Source organism: Balearica regulorum, chromosome 4 (genome assembly GCF_011004875.1).
Source record: "Balearica regulorum gibbericeps isolate bBalReg1 chromosome 4, bBalReg1.pri, whole genome shotgun sequence".
Taxonomy (NCBI): domain Eukaryota; kingdom Metazoa; phylum Chordata; class Aves; order Gruiformes; family Gruidae; genus Balearica; species Balearica regulorum.
This window is the reverse complement of record NC_046187.1, coordinates 13475938-13492545: the sequence shown is the minus strand read 5'-3', so window position 1 is coordinate 13492545 and position 16608 is coordinate 13475938. Positions and strand designations below refer to the sequence as shown.

The 16608-nt window shown below is 42.8% G+C and overlaps 1 protein-coding gene across 2 annotated transcripts in view; it reads left to right on the top strand.

Annotated features, from left to right (window-relative positions):
- The first annotated feature begins 1060 nt into the window (after positions 1 to 1060).
- Positions 1061 to 16608, top strand: part of TBC1D9 (TBC1 domain family member 9) — a 48153-nt gene continuing 32605 nt past the window's right edge. Inside the window, exons 1-2 of one of the 2 annotated variants that reach the window (XM_075751203.1) lie at positions 1061 to 1531; positions 16498 to 16608. In XM_075751203.1, coding sequence (XP_075607318.1) covers positions 1405 to 1531; positions 16498 to 16608 — 238 coding nt within the window. In that variant the 5' untranslated portion in view covers positions 1061 to 1404. The remainder of the gene's footprint in view (positions 1532 to 16497) is intronic. The other variant, XM_075751204.1, reaches the window with a different exon arrangement.

Here is a 16608-nt window from a genome sequence, read left to right as displayed (position 1 = left end):
TGTCTATCTCCACACGATGAGCACCCACGATGAGCACCGGGTATCCAGCTCCATGCCAGCACCAGGTGATGAAAGGCCAAACACAACTGTAAAGCTACGGCCTGCGCGTGAAACGATTGTGCTTGGAACACGGTTTTAATATTTTCTTTGGGGTTTACAATTCTCAACAACTCGAATAAACTGAAGTATCTGGTTAGAGTAACAGTTTTCTGACTAAAGGGAGGCCAGCAACTCGAACTTGGAAATCAAAATAGTGTTCAGAGCTGCTGAATGTGTTTTCAGCACAAATCCAAAACACAGCCCCATACTAGTTACCATGAATAAAATTAACTCTATTCCAGCCAAAATCAGCACACTGCTATACCCCCCGAGCGTGCTTGGCGTACCTGCCGAATAGACCAGCTTATTTTATGGCTTTTCGGGCCTCCAAAGTTGCCCCCGATCTCCGGCAGCAAGGCGCGACGCGCCCTTCAGCAGCAGCGGCGGCGAACTTCCAAAGCAGCGCTGGGCCCGGCGGAGAAGGGGCACGTCAGGAGGGGCTGCGGCACGACGGCAGTGCCACCCGCCTCCCGCGGAGAGCTCCCCTCAGAGCCGAGCCCGGAGCCCGCTCTTTCGTTCAACACCCAATTTTACAAAGTTCCCTGCGCCGCGGGAGAAGGCGGGCGGTTAAGAAGGGGACGTAGCCATCTCTCTCCCCAGTGACCCTGCACAGTAATGCCCCAGGGACCAGAGGCGGCTGCTGAAGGGACAAACCGGAGGCACGCGGGGGGGGGCGGGGGCGGCCACGGCCACGCCCCCGCCCCCCGCAGGTAGGCCCGGCCGCGGTAACGGCCGCGCTGAGGAAACGGCCGCTGCGGCGCGCACGGCGCAGCTCCGCCCCCTCCCCCCTCCCGCCAGCGTGCGGCGGCCCCGCCCCACCGTGCGCGCAGGTGCGGGGAGCGCGGAGCGCGCGCCCACCCCCCACCCCCCCCCCCCCCGTTGCCGCCGCCGCACCCGGCGGGCAGAGCGAGGGGCGGCGCGCGGGTGCCCGGCGGTTCCCGCCGGCTTTGTGCGGGGGAAGGGGAGCGCGCGGCGGGCTGCGGGGCGTCACCGCCGGCGGGTGACGGGGCCGGACCGGCCGCTGATGTCACTGCTGCCCTCGGCGCTGCGGCGGGTGCTGCCGGGGCCGCCGCCCCTGGCCGCTGCGGCCGCCCCTCCGCGCCCGGCGGTGGGCGGGTAGGCGGCGGGAGCCGCGGGGACATGCGGCTGCCGCCCCTCCGCCCTGCGCCCGCCGGTGCCCGCGGAGCTGCGCTGTCCGCCGCGGCGGCCGGGTATGGTGGCGTCTGATGCGGACGGTGCGTGCGTGAGTCACCGCGCCCCGCAGCCAGCCAGCCGGTCGGGCCGGCCTTTGTGTGCGCCGGGAGCATGTGGGTGAACCCCGAGGAGGTGCTGCTGGCGAACGCCCTGTGGGTGACGGAGCGGGCCAACCCCTACTTCATCCTCCAGAGGAGGAAGGGGCACGGAGGCGATGGCGGCGGCGGGGGACTGGCGGGTAAGGGCGGCGGCGGCCGGGGTCCTGGGGAGGGCAGGGCGGGGCGGGGCCGCGTTTCGCGCCGTTTACCTCAGCGGCTCCCCCGGGGTGGCGGTGGGTCCCCGCCGGCCGGGCGGGATAACGGCCCTGGGGGGAGCGACACCCGCGCAGCCGCCGTGAGGCTGCGGGGGACCCTCCCCCGCTCCTCGCCGCCTTCCCGGGCGGTGCGGGGACCCCTCGCCGTGCCGGGGGCAACCCGGCGCCCCTGCCGCGGCCGAGGGCCGAGGGCGGCGGCTGATGCCTCGCCCGGCGCTGTAAGGCGGCGGGGGGCCTTGGGCGCCGCGTCGGTGTTTCGGTGCGTGGCCTTGTGCATTACGCTAAGGTTTCCCTGAGGATTTACGCACTGTGAAGCTTTGCGCGGGTGATCACTGGTGTCGGATGCCTTCGTACGTCAGGGTGTGACTTGCCCAGGTTCTCGGAGGAGTTTATTTTTGAACCTGTAACGCGTGCTGTTTAAAATGAGACCAAGTTGTCATTTGCAAACACGTACCAGGAGAACGGGTTTGCTTTGGGTTCTCCATGTTCTTCGGGGTGTCCTTGTAAAGTATGATCCCTGAACGCTTTGTTTTCAACTGCTGGTAACTGGAGATGCTTTTGTAGATGTTTGGGTCACGCGCATCTTGGTCTCTATAATGCTGCGCGTACACGTTTGTCGAGACCTTTCATCATTTTTAGGCAACGTATATGCTTCTCTATGAACTTGGAGATACAGAACCTGATGGCATTACCACCCGTCCTTCTTGAATCGCCAGAAAATAGTCAAACTCGTTCTCTGAAAAGCTGTGGTTTCTTCCTTACCCACTTGCATTGCAACTAGTACCTCAGGTTAATCAAAATAAACATTTGCTCTACATCTATGTTTGGTTCAAGATACTGTGCATATTTACCAGGAGATCAAGTGTTTCTTCAGCCTTTGAATGCTCTATGGACTTGTAAACAATTTATAATCTAAACCAATGTACCACCGTAAAGGGTGTTTTCATGTAGGCTCTTGAGATCTTCAGTCTTCAATTTTTTTATTTTTTTTTGATAAACCACCTCATTCTTGCGTGGAGAGGGACCAGCAGCCACTCCACATTGGCTGTAGATTTTTGTTGTTGTTGTTTTTACTCTTAAATCACGGACAGTGTTGACAAATCCATACTTTTGTCTTAAAAGTTCACCCCTGCTGTGTATACCGGGAAATTCTTTGCAGACTCGCCTTTTGTGAATTACCCCCTGGTCTCTTAAGGGTCTCTTCCTCTATATTACTATAGGTGGTCTGACAAGGCATTCTTATACCTTTCTGACTTTGTTATCTTTGAATTAGAGATAGTTTAAGATCCCCAGTCAATTCTCCAAATGTTTCTCAGTTATTGGGGAAACATTTTGGGAATTTGGGGTTTTCTCTTCAACCTGTTTGCACAGTGCAAACACAGCCTTCTTAAGTCTGATACCATTGTACAGATGGAGAGATGACTTTTGAAGATTTAGTCCTTGAGTGGGAGTAGGATTCATAAATGTGAGTTCCTTTTTTTGTGGAGGTCAGATAAGCCGGCAGCATTTGGTAGGAGTTCAGAATACAGAAGTAGTTCTGTCTTTGTTTCTGCATTTTTTTCCCACTTGGAATTTAAGTTTTTGTGCACTGTATCCATTATTTTAGTATGTGAATGCAGTCCGTATAGTGAATATGAATTAGAATGCAAATGTTCTATGCGTATTTTGAAAACTATTTCCGTGTAGCTTTTATTAGCATCTGTGCTTTGTGTGGAATTGCAGCTGCTGTGGCATGGAGGTAGTAGCAACAAGTAGTTAAACAATTTTTAGGGGTTTTGTTTGTTTGTATGGAGAAGGGCTAGGAAAAAGTTGTAGCTTTTTTGAGTATGTTGCCCAAACCATAACTAAACAAGTACCCATTACTAGGACGCAGAAAGCTATCAGTGCTGGTAGTATTTAAAGGGCTGTATGGGAACTTGTCAGACCTTGCCGTTTTAGCACATGGGTTTTTGACACAGTAGTCAACAAAAGGTGGGAAAGGAAGAAAGAAAGGGACATAGAGTGTCCAGGCCACTCCCAGCTTGGTAGGCACTGTAATAAGTGGAACTTATGATTATTTGTTTTTCATGGAACTACTGGAATTTTACACCAGTTGTTTTAACAGCTGTGCTCTGCCCATTGAGGGCCAAGGCAGGTGAAGGAAGCCAGTGGATTGTTCTTAGTAGGTAAGACTGGTTAAAAGTGAGGTATTGAGGGACCGAGCTGATCCTGAGGGTTCAGAATAAATAAATCTGCTGAAACTGTCAACAGGGTACATTGCAATAATGATAGCATTTGGGATGACCCTGTGGAAGTCCGACAGATGATAACGATACAGCGCTCATGACAGAGCTGGAGAGTATCTGGTCAAAAGCAAAGAAACAACAAAAAAGGAGAACCTTCTGTGGCTTTTGGGTTTGGGTTTTTTTTGGTTTCTTGTTTTGTTTGTTTTTTCCCTTAATTGCCCTTTCTGTAGTGACATAATGCTGAAATTTGCTCAGATATAATCTAAAAAGTTATCCAGTCATGAATGTGGTATAAAATTTGGCCTGGTTGCTTTGTGGGAAACCAAATTATGTGTCCTTGAAGTTGACTGGAAATATTGTATGCAAGAGTTTTCACTGTGGTGGGAGTGGTCTGAATTTATATATGCAAGAGAGGATGTAAATATAACTGTCACTTTTTTGTGATCTACCTTCTGCTGACTTGTACTCCCTCATTATTGACTCTTGAAGTCATTTGTCTTGAATTGTAGAATGACAACTGACTTTCAAATTGGTGAAACTATGGGCTTGATGACATCAGAGGGCTTCACTATGTAACTTTAGCAGTCATTGGACAATGAGAAGCATTGGTTCTCTGACATTGCCCTCAAATCTAGGTTTGCTGTGAAACTAACCAGTCAGCAAACTGATGACAGTTAAGTGTAATGCCCCTATCTCCATCTGGCAAAGTTCAAAGAACTTTAGTTGGGGCCACACTATAACGCGGTTGTGTTGGCATGGCTGAAGGAAGAGGTAGAGTGCTTTCCTGTGGGTGGATGGGATGAGGAGAGAAGGCTGGGGACAGACCTTTTCAGACAGCACTTGTGGCTGGGTGCTGTGACTGTGAAAATGTGGCTGAAGGCTGATGGTCACCCTCAAAGTGGCTGCCAGGGTCTCTGTGTTACCTGTCCTCCATCACTTCCTACCATCCTGTGGACGGAGGTTACCATCACCAGAACAAAGTCCAGAAGACCAGATCTTTTAGGTCTTTTGACGCATCTCAGTCTAAAAACAAATTGTTTATATAGCCTTGAGGATGGGTGAAAGTAAGTCTCAGTAGCTTTACGTTGAAGCAGAAGAGCAGTACTTGCATGACCTTCTCTCCTGGATCCACTCTGAGTACACCAACCCATTGCAGGAAAAGGAGGATCAGTTGCTTTGGAGGAAGGGGTGAAATATCAGCCCTTTCTGCACTGATTCTCTCCTCTTGGCCTCAATTTATGTAACTTAGTTGAACAGAGAAAGCTCTCATTTAAATACTCGTTTGGACACTGGAGACGTTTTTTGCACTTATTTTAATATTGGATTGTAACAAGCTAGAAGCATGATGATCCTATTGTTATGTGTTGGGGTAGCACCTAATTAGTGAGTCCCTAGAAGTCATCTCGGCTAACAAAATGTATCTTTTAATAGTTTACTTTAGCAATACAGCTTTCTACTAAGCAGCGTGGATCCATTTTTATACTGAATTAAGGCCTGGACTCTTTTAAATTATTGTGTCTGTACCAGTCACATCAGTGCAACTTTCCTTTGTAAGCATGCCTTAATTGAAGGGTTCTTTGGGTTTTGTTTTACTTTTTAACAAAAGAAAAATGAGAAGGACTTGTAAATTGGATCTTCATAGCTGTTCTGCAAACTCACATTATCTTCCGTCACTGCATTAATCTTCCAGGACAAGACCAAAAAAAAAAAAAAAAGTACTTTTCTACTTTAGAAGTATTTGATGGTTGATGAACTTTCCCCATAATGAAATTATTTCATGACTTGCACATAATGCCATGCCTACATTTTGCTTCTATGTGACCCTCACTCAAGAGTTTAATTTTCCTTTAGTTTCACCAACAGGGGGAAGAAGTCTTTTCTTTCCTCTTACTAGGTTGATGTTTTTTTGGGTTTGGTTTTGGTTTTTTTTTTTTTTCCCCCAAGGTGCCGGATGTTTTTAGCCCTCTCTCCTTCACACCTATTCTGCTTCCTGCTTGTCAGCTCCCTTCCCTGGGCAGCCTGGTAGTTTGGCTGTATGAAACACTTCCCTCTCCAGAGGAAGCAGAGAACATGAACCCACATCTCTCCCATCATTTGGGCACTGTGCCCTGTATGACTGCGTTACTTACATGGATGTAAGGATCTTGATCGTGTCATAAAGTTTATAAATAACTAAAAGGCTCATGGTTTTCTGTTATTAAGTATATCTTGCATTCTGATGCAACAAATAGCTTAAAAAATGTCTCTAACTGCTTTCTGCTATACTGTGGTAATGCTTGCCAAGCTCTTTTATTTGGAAACAATATTGCAAGGAATTAGTGGACTAAGAGTTGATGGCAGAGCAAGGTCTTCGCTTGGAGCTTACAAAAGAGAGACTAAGGGTGTGGTATGATTAGCTTGTGACTGCTGTGCTCCTTCTGCGTGTGTACATTTGTGTGTGGAGATGAAATTTTTTTGTTTGAAATGTTTTTGTAAGATCTCTTTGAATCCCAAAGCAAATACATTGTTCTTAGTTTGCAAGAACTGTTTTTAGGAGTGAATTATTTTGCGGATAGGGTATTTATGCTTACAGCTGGGACAGTGCAGGTGTGAGAGATTCAGTATGAATTTGTAAGTCCATGAGATGTTGCCAAAGATGATTCAAATGCTTAAGCAGAAGAGAGCAGATGGAAATTTGCTGACTTCTGGTGATAAAAGGAATTGATGAAGTACTATCTTTCTCCCCAGATATTTTTGCAGGAGGGGTTATCATGTAATTTCCACATTGGAAAGGCAGAAAGGAGAGGTTCTGAGCTTGGCTGGCTGATGGAAGCCTTCAATGTCAAATCTAATATAATTTTTCATACTGTGACAGTGTTCTAACTCAGAATGCTTTCTGCAGCTTTGCTGGGCAACACAATTAGTAGCTCAAATTTGGAGATAAGATTCTATCTTGCTCTCAACCTCTTAATTCAGAGAGTTGAGGAACAGGTTTCTTGAAAACTTGTTTATACTTAAAATTTAGAAATGCTTTTGGCCAGTGTATCATCTGCCTGATGACAGGGTGGTACATGCTTTAACGGACTTGACACTTTCTGTGCTTGTTAACTCAAGCAGTTAGGATTTTGCATGCCAAACTTGGTAAACTTGAGTAGAAAGCATGTGCTTTCTGATACTTGAAATATAGTGTTTATCAAAATGCATGCAATTAGCATAACTAACATGAGTGGTCAGCCTGTCCATCAGCTTTCCATGTTCATTTTGGCTCATGGGGTGGAAACTAGTGTCCTCTGTTCTGCTCTGTCGTTTGGTGTTACACCAAATCTGCTCAGATGCTGCTGAGCTTCTCATTAGGATCTGCTGTGGGTGTGTTTGCTTCTCCACACTAGTGGATTTCCACTTCAAGAGCACATGCAGATGTCTGGGGTTGAACTGCTGGTTGAGCCTCCAGATTGACTCACCAGTCTTTCTGTTGATGCTTTGGTGGGTGCTTAATTGGAAGGTGTCTCATTTCCTGCCTAAAGCTCCTCTTGATCTCCGGTTCTTATATGCAATGCACTGTTTGCACAGATACAGTGCCTGAGATGTTACTTGGTGTAGCTCTGGTTTCTGCACTGTAATGCTTCTTGGTCAAAGGCTTTCGTTGATGTTACTTCATCTTTTACGCTTTGAGTAGTGTGACCCATCAAGGCCTCTGAGCTGTCATTTGCCATTTTTTGCCTTCTGACATAATGTTATTGCTTGGTACATGGAATTCAAGGATGGCCCAATTTGTCCCAAGATCTCTGTTTGTATGAAACCCTGCTGGAAATGTCACATGGGATCACAATATAGCAAGCAGTAAACATCTAGGCCTCTTAGTAATTTTCTGCATTATACCAGAGTTTGTATTGCTTACAGGGTTTTTAGTATTACTCTCTGGTCCCGCACTGAAAGGTGTAGCCAAAGTAGCACTTCTTCACATCAGTTTCCGTATTTCCATCACTCCATGGTCCAGTTATGTATCCTTTTAAGAACAGGTCACATTTCAGAGGTTTGGGCCCTTGACTGTTTCAGTAGTTCAGAGTTCTGTAGAATTAAAAAAGGTTCCACAAGGTAGGCCAATACTCTCAAATGCTTTTGAAAGTTAATTAAAGCATAAGTATGCTCATGTGATTGTTCTTCCTGTAAATATTTGGTATAGGCAGAATCCATTCAGCTTTCTCTGTTCTTCCCTAACATTTGCGACCTCTACTTTTTTTTTTTCCTTCATAGTATCACAATGTGTATGGCTTTTTCCTGTAATAGACAGGACTTGTTGCTGCCACTGACTTTGCTAAAGTATGGTGATACAAGGTGTAGCATTTAACTGAAATCTTGCTTTTCGTTAGCTCTTTGATCACTAATCATACTTTTGATGTCAGATCAATGTTGATATTCAGTAATCTACCTTTGCATTTTGCCTTTAAATCTGGTGCTGAGGTGGGCTTAGGTTCTAGACGACTTCTTCAAAATCTTTCCATCTGTTTTCTTTTCAAAAAAAGGTTGTAAGTATTTTCTAGGCCCGATTTCTGATTTTTTTTTTTTTCTGAAGTTTCCCGTTAGGGATGTATGAATTCCCGCTACAGCAGCAGTCTTTGTTTCAGCTAGGAAGTTCTTAATGGGTTTTTTTTGTTCTTTCCTCACAGTCCTGTCCTGGGCTTTCCCTCTGTGTTTTCCAGTATTTTATTAGCCAAAGTTCTTGGGATTTTCTGTTCAGCATAATTTCTTTCCCTGGTAAAGTGCCGCCTCAGATAGCTTAATGAAATCTGATCTATCTGCAGGTATTCAGTCAGAACAGTTAGAATTGGAAAAATTTTTTTTCTGAAACTATTGCTTTTCTTCAGATTTAGCTTGTATTTGACCATGCTGTGCTTCAGGGCTGTTCCTTAGTTCAACCTGAATTTAGTGTGCACACTTCAGTTCTCCATTTGTACCATTGGTTTTGTTACTAGATGCAGTTTACAATTGATTTTCTTAGTTTAGCGGTGGTGGTTGTTCGTTGTTTTGTTTGTTATTTTTCTTCAATTGCTCATACTTACTTGATTTGTTCTTTAATCTTATATAGTTTATCTGAATCTTTTGTTGATACAGAAGTAGTTGATTAAAGTTTTACTCTTGGATGAAATCTATTTAATTTGCTTGTGCTGTTCTGAGAGAATGGGCTATTTAAAAATAATTAGTTTTGAGTGAAATTCAGTGACTTCCCTGCTGTTTTGGTCAATGGTACTTGATCATGGTTTTTTGTTTGTTTGGGGGGGGTGTGTGTGTGGGGGGGGGTGGTTGGTTTTGGTTTTTCGGGTTGTTTTGTTTTACAAACTTATGAGTAAATGTTTGTATCATACCTTCAAGGCATTTGTTAATTCCTCCTGTAGTCTTCTCACTGTTTCTCCATCATTTCATATAGTCCGATGTGATTGACATTTACTTTCTTCAGGTGTGTGACAGATATTTGGACAAAAACCCAAACAAAATTTCCTCCTGTAACTGTCTAGCGTGTTCTGTCAGTGCTCATCTCCCTACTCAGCCTTTTCCTGCTTCTGTTGGGTTTTGTTTCAGGTCAAGTCTAATGAGTTTGTTTCTGGGAACTGATTGTTTGGATGTGTTATTGTGTGAGTTTCTGCACCTGGACATTTCATCATCTGCAAACTGGGCCTCAGTGGAAATAGAGGCGATTCCTTTGCTGTGTGTGTATGTATCTATATGTAGTGATATAGATTGTAATGCACATTTTGGTTTCCTCTCTGTTGAAGACAAAACCAGCAAAGTTTTACAACCTTAAAATATTTTAAATGTGGCTTGGTAGATAACACTGACAAATGTGGTTACATCTTACAATTATTAGGATCCTTCAGCTTAGCAGACCAGGTTACAAAAAGTTACAAAGGCTGAAAGTCTAAACCCAGTCAGATTTAGGTTTGAGTTAAGATACAGATTTTTACAGGTATGGTCATGAGTGGTTTGAACACCTTGGCTAGTAGTGATAGACATTCAGTTGCTGATCACTTTAAAATTAAGATATTTGGAAGATAATCTAATTCAATCATAATTGTTAAACTTGAAGGGGGGATGAAAGCTTTATCCTTTGTTACTGCTTTATGCTGCAGTAGTCAAGCCAGATCATCCCATTAGACCTTCCTGAGCTGCGCTTTTTTTTTTTTAAAGATTAGTGGTTAGGTTTTCAGTCTTCTCTCACTTGTACTCATCAGCCTGAAGACAGAAAAAGCAAATACTGTTTTTGCTGCTTGTCTTGCTAAATGTCAGCAGAGCGACAGTACTTCCTCAAACTCAATTTCACTGAAAGTGTTTGAAAACTTGTCTGCAAAGGAAACAGTGGCTGGGCAAATCAGTGCTCTATGAAACTGCATTGGTAGAAAGAGCAATGAAGGCAGGTGTTGGGGAAGACTTCACAAATCTTAGGCCTTAACTTCAGAGGAATAATTTGTTTTTCTTGATACCACATTTCATGTCCATATAAACCAATGCTATATAAACCACGTAGGAAGACAGTTATCAAATAAGTGTTTAGAGGTTATTTTACTTTCATTTATATGAATGAACACCTATAAAACAAAACTGTATAACCCTACATAAAGTTCCAAGGGTGGTGTTCACAATGAAAAGGTTATTTTCATACATTGGTGAATACTGTTACCAGGATTGGAAGCTTAATGTTGTAATTATTTTTGGGTGGTGTATAATATTTACTATTCATTTAGGTTCTCCCATGAAATGAAATGAAATCAAATAGAATTGACACACACAGACACACACGCTCCCTTTAAAAGGATTTGTCTGTAATATTACCTACAGAGTTCAGACTGTTGCTCTATGCTGAGTTTTGACAGACAAGTTCTTGGATGACCTCATCCTGTAATACTGAATGAGAGCGCTAATCACATAAACACGTGGACTGCCTTGAGAAAGAATGGAAGAGTAATGATTCATTATAGTTACTAGGAAAAGCAATAGCTTGTACTTCACATTTTAGCTATGTGTTGTTATGAGTTATTGTTTTTATAGTCCAGGAAGTAACACTTAAACTATAGGAAGAGTTTGTTCATTCTCCGGGAAATCAGTATACAACTGAATGCTCAGGGTGCAAATATGACTTAAGTTGATGCTATTGATTGAGGCTTTCTCAGAAATCAGCTGAGATCTACAATCCAAATAGGTCCCTTGGCTGTTTCAGGTTTATGACAGGAGCGCATCATGTGTCCATCCTGTCTTAGTAGAAAGAGAAGGGGTCATCAGCACACTTCGAGTATTGGGAACTCTTTAAGCAGTGTGTATTTCATTCAGTGTTGGAATGTCACAATGCCTGTTTTGAAAAAGTCTTACTAATGACACATGTGATATTGCAAGTTTTCCTAGTTGTGTTGTTGAGCTCATACATAAATAGGCTGCTGACATCCATGGGACTGTTTGAGTGATAGCTCGTGAGCATGACTCCAAGAGTCGCAGTCTGACCTGTATTAAATCTTAGCTCTTTTGGAAGGTGTACTTCTGTATTTCCTACACTTGCTAAAAAGATTTATGCTGTTTGTTCAGGCATTTTAAAGATAAAAAAGTCTCTTCACAGAAGGTGTCATGAGAGACTGTCAGGCTGTAGATAATATTAATGCGGAGCTGGGAGAAGGATGTGACAGGGCAGGGCTCTGTTCTCAGGAGCCAAGTGAATAACACATACTTGTTGTCTGGCAAACTGGAGGAGGGCAGGGTGTCCCTGGGCGGCAGTATCAAGCACAACAGTGGCACCAACTGCAGAGTGACCTCCTTCCAGCTCTTGGCAAGGTTTGATGCAAGCTGTCTGTGACACTGAAGAATGGATGTATCACTGGTGTGCACTGAAAGCACCTCGTGTCTGAGGACTGCATGATTAAAGCTGAATGGGAAGTGGCACTGATATTGCCCTGAGCTTTTTGATAGTGTTTGCTGTGCAACAAAGCCATGGCTGCTAGTAACTTTTAAGTTCTGAAGTATCATTATTTATTATCATTCATAAACAGTAAATAAATTGGCTTCAGTGTTTTAATAAGGTGCACTAGAGGTAATATATAATCCAGGTCTTTGCTCTTGAATATGTAATCCAATTGAGTTTGAGAAGCCTGTGTATTTTAGCAGATGAAAGATCACAGACCCACAGACATAAGATTGCTGTCTTGGGCACTGTAGAAAGGTGATGAAGACTACATGATTTTTGTATGTATTTTATTTAAATCAAAGCGTGACTTTTTGTGAAAAAGGATTACTGTTTGTCAGTATTACAAAATCCTTTTGTAATAAGAAAGATTGTTCATGTCTAAGGTGCATAAACTTGGTGTTCCTTTTAAACCACCAGTAACTGGTGTTTTTTCAAAGAAACTTGCAAATTCTTATGAAAGATAAAGAAATAATCACTAGTTATATTTTAAAAGAAAGGAAGAGGGAGAAATATTCCTGCAGCAAAGATCTGTGCTGTGGATATCCAAACAGCTGAGAATATTGTGGCTTATTACAGGTATTTGAGTCCATATACTCCAAAGTGTGTGTGTTTTCAGTGGTAGTACTGAACTTACAATATACCAAGTTGATTCTACTGTAGGTGATCCCTTGATTTCATTACCATTTGTGGGCAATTTGCAATCAATCTGGACTGTAAGACATCTGGAATGCTGGTCTCCAAAGAGCAGAGTGCAGTGCTGCTTGGAAGCATCTTAACTGGCTGAATCAATTGGCTTAGTTTTCAAATCAAGACCTACCTTTCTGGAAAATACCCTTTGGTCAGATAGAAATCATTTGGCTTAAAGGAGATCTGTGTTATGCAGGAGGTCAGGCTTCGTGTAGTCGTAATCCCTTCTAGCAAAAAAAAAGTCAGAAAATTTGTTGCTAATGTAAGGATACAGGTATAGTGCATCATACTTTAGTGCATGAATACAGACTACTAATCTGTATACTTTGTGCAATGATTATGGGCTCCCCCCTCCAGCTTACAACTAAATGTGAGGCACAGTGATGTAAAATGTAGTATGATTTCTTCCTTCAGCATAAATTACATCATGTAACTGAACCCCTTTCCAGTAATACCCTCTAGTGCATTGTATGTCCTTCCAGTAATATGATGCAAGAGCAATTGCCCAGGCCCCCTAGCCAGTTGTGGCTTTGTATTCCCTGGTTTCAGACATTACATTTCACTGCTGTTCCTCTGCTAATACCTATATTTTACAGAAAAGAAAGAAAATACTGAACAATTTTCTGGGCCTTTGCTTTAGAATTCAAGTTTGTAAAAGAGGAAGCTGACTTTATTCGGAAAGCTGTATCAAATAAAATGAAGACATTATCCCTCCCTTTTCCCCTCCTGCCCTCACATTTAGGTATGGTCACTTTGGACATTTAGCATGTGTGTCTGATGGGACTGTTCCTTTGTATAAGGTTACTTGTGCTTGTGTGCCTTCAGGATTGGGGCTGTCATCAGTTAGCCGGACTCTAATCCCACAAATTTTGATGTGTGCTTTAAACCTTTGCTCATGAGAACTGCTTGCTTGAACAAGGGCTTGCAGATTTAGTATTCTTACATTGGGAATTCTTTCCCTTATTTCACTATGTAATTAGAAACCTGATGAAATAATGGGGGAAAAAATTGCAATCGGTATAGTCACATGATTTGATGCCAGGGTAATTCACTGGCTTTTGGCCAAGGACCAGTCTAATCTAAGGAATATGATTCTTTGTTGCCTGTTCTGTTTCTATAGAAACATTTGGTTACTTATTTCTTAATCATGTCTCAAAAGGTATGTGCTATATGAAGAATTAATGAACAGTAGTAAAATAATTTTAAGAAAATTATTATGATCACTTCATGTAGAAATTCCTCAGAGAGATTATCAGTTTGAACTGCTGTGGTTTCATTCTGGTTGCATCACATGTCTGTATTACAAAAAACAAAACCAAAAAACCCCCATCCAAATCCAAAAAATCCAACACTGACCTACAATGCAAATTGGAACAGGTCCTGAAGGACAGTAGTCAGGGCTAGTTGTGTGATTGCAAGAGTAAATATTAATTGGCTTTAATGTACATAAGTACACATAAATTATTTTTAAATATCACGCATACCATCTATCAAAACAGTTATTATATAAGCAAAATTTTACTGATAAACTGTCTGTTGCTATTATCTTGGTAAGCTAGACTTTGAATTTCTGTGGGGTCATCTGAAGTTCTGTGAATTTTCTTCCTTTAACCTCACTGCATGGATATTAATACAACCTGTTTCCATTGCTGAAAAGGCAGTGGGCATCTCCCACTTACTGCACCAGTGGAAAGTATTCTTTCTTTTCCTTACCTACCTCTCATCTGTTGTTTCAGTGCTGGATAGTTGTTTCTGTTGTGGGGTGGGTTTTTTTATAGCTGTCTCCACATTTCTTGAATACACTGCTCTGTCCTACATTGTGTCTGTTTGGGGCAAGAGGATGTTCCTCTCCTATCTCCAGTACCTCAAGGAGAAGGAGGTAGCATGGGAAGCTCCTCTAAACTTGATGTTGCTGCACTAATCAATAGGTTTGTTCTGGCTCTCTGGCCTTAGCTGTGTATCCCAGTTTTTGCAGCTGCAGTGCCCTCCTATAACTAGATGCAGAATTGGTAGATAGGGCCACCCACACACCAACAGATTTGGAAATACAGCACGAGGAAAGAAACAAGCATATTTTTAAAGATTACAGGGACTTAACAGTGTAGCTGTACCTCAGAGAAGACTACATTTGGCCAGCAAACAACTTCATTTAGGTATGACATCATGCCTATTGCATATTTAGTACTGTCAGTAGACATGTGAAGCTGTAAAGCATGAGGAATCTTTGGCATAAGCCCTACTACATGTTTGCAGCAAACCCAGATGATTAACGCAGTGTAGCGTCTGGCTTGGTCTGCACTCCAGTTGAGCAATACTCTTGAGCTCAGTCGTAGCTGTGAAATGCGCACACATGTGCTTTCTGGACCAGGCCCATACTGGTTTTGTGAAGCTAGAATGGAGAGTATATGTAACAGAAAAAATGTTTAAAAGAACATTATAACATACTGCAGTCTGCTGAGTTTGAAAGTATCTGGGAGGGCTGGTGGAGGATTCATCAGAGGCAGCTTGTCAGTGTACACGAGTAATCAAAATGCAGGAGAGATGAGGGTTTAAGATGGCAACAGGAAAAACTAAAGCTAGCTAGACTAATGAACAGTGGGATATTTTACATTAACGTTTTGTGTTCATATCCTATAATCAGCAGACAGCTCTTTAACACTGCTTGCTGACAAATGACCTGTTGTTGTGTCCACACTTGTTTCTTGTGTATTTCAGAATTCTTGGATTAAAAAATGGTGGTTATTAATGCATCAGGCAGGAAGAGATTACATTTGATCTGGCATGTGATGATCTGTATAAAACAAAATACAAATAAAAAACAAAATGGGGGGATACAAAATCACTGATAGGCAGGGTATTTCCAAATATCAGTTTCAGTTCAGATTTAAGAGATCTACTAAGATGGAAAATGGGTAGTGCTTTTATATCTTTGTGATGCATAAAGCAAATCTGAAAGAAGAACAGTGAGGGAAGCAGTCTTCTGTACCAGTTATGACAGTGCAGAATGAGGAACTAATAAAACTATGACAGTAAAAGATTAAAACAGCCACTTGAAAGGAGAAGAGGATTTTAACAGGAGTGTTTTAGAATGGTCTTTTGGTACATGCAGTTTATTTCAGCTGTTAAAAGCCCCCTGATTTCTACCCCAATAAATTTTGCAGAACAAAAAATCTTTGAAATTTCATCCGTCTGTTTTCAATATGTGAATTTGCTGAGAACTTCAACATGACAATTTAAATCTGACATCTCTGCAGGGGAGATGAAAACTCTTTGTGGAGTTGAAAAGGGTGAAAACTTACATCCTTTAAAAATAAATAGGGCTTCTTGTGGGAGAGACTTTGGGTGGGTCAGAGTTTTGTGTGTAATTTCTTATTAAAATAGGATCTACAATTTGTGGAAATACAGTTAGGAATTATTGTTAGCATTTGGTATGCAACTGCTGATGGCCCCTTCAGTAGCAAAGAATTTTCAAAGCTACTTTGGGAAAACAGTATGGCTTTGTCTTTCATCAGTATCCTTTCCACGGAAAAAAAACTTGACTGTTAGGCATTTTGATCCTTTCTACCCTAAGGAATCAGACCATTAAGTAGCATAATTATTTTTTCTGGAAGTCTTACTTTTTCCTAGCTGACATTAGAGTTTTGAACCCTTTTAGGGTATATTGTCCAGGGTTTTTTGTTGGTGTTGTGGTGGTGGATTTTTTGTTGTCCGTGTCCGTCCATCCCCTGGTCCCCAGGGCTCCAACAGTATATGAAACACAGAAAATAACTAAATAGCTTTGTTTTGTAAAACAGCTACCTTCTGCTTTGCTTTAATTTGTTTGCCTTTATGCTAGAATCAATGTATATTTAAGAGTCCACCTCTTGCTGAAACTGAAGATTTTTCCCTGTTGAGTCACTTTCCCTCTTTAGAACATGAGGCAACAAGTGTGGGGATGAATACGAAGGTTTGCATTTTTCTGTGGAGGGTGAAATGGAAGGAGGGGGCTGTGGAGTCCCCTCCTGTGGGATCTTGGGTGATCCGTCACTGTGCATTCATCAGAATTTCCTGTTCCCTAGGTCTCCTTGTGGGTACTCTTGATGTCGTGTTGGACTCCAGTGCCAGAGTGGCACCATATCGAATCCTTTACCAAGCACCAGACTCCTTGGTCTATTGGACTATCGCCTGTG